A 3,675-nucleotide genomic window follows, 5' to 3' on the forward strand; every position below is an offset into this window, starting at 1 on the left:
CACTTGGCCGCTCGCGCTAGATGCAAGGAGGACATGCAGATGGTGGCGGGTATTCCGGAAGACCTGGATGCAGTGTTAGCTGCCGACGCTGGGTTGGCTGAAGAGTAGTTTTGTTACTCTTTCTTACCTCAAAAAAAAAAAAGATAGACACACAATTTGCTGTATGAACCATGAATTATTCATGAACTAAAAGCATGCTTTAGTTACTCCTACATAGTTAACAAAGGTAAATACTATATATATATATCAGGATGGTGACGTTGTCTGGCGTTGTGGCAGGTGGTGGGCGGCAACTAGACCGGGCAAGGTAGATGCAGCAGTACATCACTGAAGATGGATTGGTGGCAGGTGGTTGCGGCGGCCTCAGGCGTCCTGGTTGGGACCTCAGGTCTTAAATGTTAGGTTTGGCTGCGAGGTCTGTTTGGTATTAGGCCCAGACTATTAACATCCCTACATCATCTGGATAGGAGTAATGACAAATGTTGCTCAGACGGTGGCTTTAGTCTTACAGTTGTATGACTTTGTAAGGTTTTGTGTGAATAATTGATAAAGTGGCTACATGCATCGTCCAGATGCAGAGGCCGGGTGTCCTCCTCCATTTCTAAAAAAAAAAATCTGGTGACTTTGGACCAGTAACAATATCATAAGTAGTCTGGACTCTTCGGAAGTAGTACAACGGGTTAGCTCCAATCCATCGACTAGTCTCACCAAAACAAGTCAACTTTGGAGGCTGGAATATGCATGTGTTTCACTTTGCGAACAACCCTTCTTCTGTCTCAGTAAAGACTGTTTTTTGTGGTCTTATACCACCATTGGTTAGCCGAGCAAGAGGTGCCGTGTCTTGGATCACCTTCGTTCTATCCTCTGCAACACCTACCTTCTTCCAATGTGGACCGACAAAACATTCAACAACCACTCCCGCAAGCAAGCCTCCTAACTGCATGTGAATCAACCCAAGTATAAACTAATTAAGCATTTCATACAATATCGCTGCATGGATTACATGGATAGAGTTATTAATTAGGAGACCTACATGACCCCAGTTGTCTATGCGTTTCATTACGTAGAGGCCAACGCCCTGCACACAAACAAACATATGAGATCTGCACATGAAATTCAACAAACGCATGGCAGAAAAGAGAAGACAAACTAAGCTTATAATCAAATGATCGAAGAAGTAAATCACTACGTACCGCATTGATTACAACATCAAATGCAATTCGCCCTAAAGTTACATTTGTTTTCTCCAAATGGTTTCGGTGCCTCCACATATAAACAGCTTGTGCACCAATCTGATCATCAAGATAGAAGGTAGTGTAGTGAGAAGCAAGAAATTCCATCTTAATGACTTGGCCCGGTCACATAATTCTTTTAACATTTACCTTTAGAAGAAAAACATGTCATACAAAAAAACCATGTGAGGGATACAAGATTTTCACATTCATAATATATCTATATTATGCACGTGGGTTTTAAGTTGTTGACTAAATGTGTGGTGTGGCAATACCTATTAATGCAGAACAAATTACTTAGGTTCCAAGGCACTATATTTGGTTCAATAGAACAAGAGGGCTCACACTTTTCATACAATTATCATCTTATAATAAACACTTTATTTCCAGGGTTTTGATAATGTGCATTCTATCTATGTAGAGGACGAGAGCGATCTCTGATCAGTTGAATCATGCACCTTGATGTGACGGTTTTAGTCAATAGAAGCTTAATTATAGAAAACTGTGGAAACAAAGCCCATGTTCTCATCTGTAAGTGGCTAGTTCACAATAATGTCATATCCCTAGGCAAATTATAAATCACTATGGGGTTAAGCGGTTAAGCAAAAATTTCTAAAAATGTATTATTTGCAATAAACAAACATACCAATCCACAGGTAGCAGTGGACGCACCAACAGAAGATCCGATGCCAGCACAATAACTCATGAGTGAACCTGTATAACAATTTTGACAATACAAAGAGTCGGTTATCACATGAATACTACAGAAATAGCAAACATTATGCGTCCAAAGGGGAGGGGTAAAGGATGAAGAAACACCTACCTGCCAATGCCGAAGTGAAATAAATAGTTAGAAATCTTGCAGGGCCAGTGACCTCTTCCACCATAGGCCCAATATCATGCAAAGCGAGACTATTTACCTAGCATGGATCATCACGATGATATATATGAAGTTAATTAGCAGCTGCAATGAATTATCTAAGAGTGTAACATTAATGTCACTGAAACAAGCAGGAACATTTACCCCAAGATGAATAAGACCACCATGAAGGAAGCATGGTGTCACCAAACGCCAGATCTGCCCTTTCTTGACCATCTCGTTGACCTTCAATCCATGGCAAAATCATCTCGGATTAGTTCAGCATTAATTAATATTGACCTGCAAATACACTTGAATGGAGTTTGAACCCACAGATTGTACAAACCTACCATAGCTCCGCACAGAGAAAGCCTCCCTCTTGCTGCTACATCCACGACGTAAACCCTTCGACGTGAGCGAGCAAGCAAAAAAGGAAGAACAAGATTTCAACAAGCGATGCCTAAATTAAGAAGCCACTTTGATTAAAAAAATAGAAGGATAACTAAAGTTTAACACTGGGTCACGTACATGACATTGATGGCGAGAAGAGCGTTGGTGCAGTCCCTCTTGTGAGTCTTCTTCTTGTTGCTTCCAGTATCAATTGGGCCCATGGGCGGCGATTTCTGCTTATCCTCCGATGATGTGTCATCGATGAGAAGGCCGGCAGTGGAGAAGGACGCAGCAAAGAGCACATTCGTGAGGATGCGGCGAGGGGGCTTGGACGACGAAGAATGCCAACTTAACCACCGACTGTTGTTGGGTACTGCTCTTGGCAAGACATGAAGTTCCCGCATGCCCTATAATTAAACAGATGATCAATAAAAACGCCCATAAAAGTAAATAAACCAAGCAACCATGCACATGAAAGCGTGAAAGAGCATGAAATTAAGTTGCATGACAAGCAATGTACCCCAAATATATACATTATAGGTCTATATGTGGCCCGGTGCAAGCAATCTGATAACAGTAAATATGTAAGGCATATACTTCCTCCGTCTCAAAATAAGTTTGAGAAAAAGTGTCTTTGCTTTAGTAGAAACGTACCGGCGGCGGGCAGTGAAGGACACAATTTCCGAGTTGGGCAGCCGAAGAGCAGGAGCCAGGAATATGTGCCGGAGGAAGAGGCTGGCTGATGGAGCGGAGCCGGAGCAGCAGCCGCGTCGCCATGGCAATGGGGACGGCGTCGTAGACAAGAATACCACGTACGTGCAGGCAGGCCTCTCGTTTTGACGGAGATCAATTAATGTGTTGTGTATCTCGCTTAGTTTGGAAGTCAAGGAGGAAAAAGTTAAATTAGATGTGCCCTAAACAGACTTAAAAAGTTATACTCCATAACTGTTTCAAATGGGACCGTTCACTTTACGAAAAATAGTTTGTCTTTCCATCATAGAGGACAGTCTGATTGTTTGGTTTTATTTTCTTTATATATGCCGTCTCTAGCCAACTTACTTCTACTAGGAGGGCATCTCCAACGTATACTCTCAAATCATCTGTAACAGTTCGGACCATGTGGTCTGAATGAGTTGTGCCATCCAACACGGTTCTGTATCGGTCGACTTGATGGTCCGGACGCACTTTTTCTCG

General features: G+C 42.3%; 1 protein-coding gene across 1 annotated transcript; it reads right to left on the reverse strand.

The window, feature by feature from the left end:
* Positions 1 to 551: 551 nt before the first annotated feature.
* LOC123038302 (RHOMBOID-like protein 10, chloroplastic) lies at positions 552 to 3,258 on the reverse strand. Its single transcript, XM_044462160.1, has 9 exons — positions 3,136 to 3,258; positions 2,620 to 2,888; positions 2,442 to 2,496; positions 2,257 to 2,337; positions 2,056 to 2,152; positions 1,879 to 1,946; positions 1,194 to 1,292; positions 1,034 to 1,078; positions 552 to 937 (listed from the first exon to the last, which is right to left on the reverse strand). The coding sequence occupies exons 1-9, from the start codon at positions 3,256 to 3,258 to the stop codon at positions 749 to 751; spliced, it is 1,026 nt and encodes a 341-aa protein (XP_044318095.1). The 3' UTR covers positions 552 to 748.
* Positions 3,259 to 3,675: the final 417 nt, after the last annotated feature.

Source organism: Triticum aestivum, chromosome 2A (assembly GCF_018294505.1).
Source record: "Triticum aestivum cultivar Chinese Spring chromosome 2A, IWGSC CS RefSeq v2.1, whole genome shotgun sequence".
NCBI classification, from domain to species: Eukaryota; Viridiplantae; Streptophyta; class Magnoliopsida; order Poales; family Poaceae; genus Triticum; species Triticum aestivum.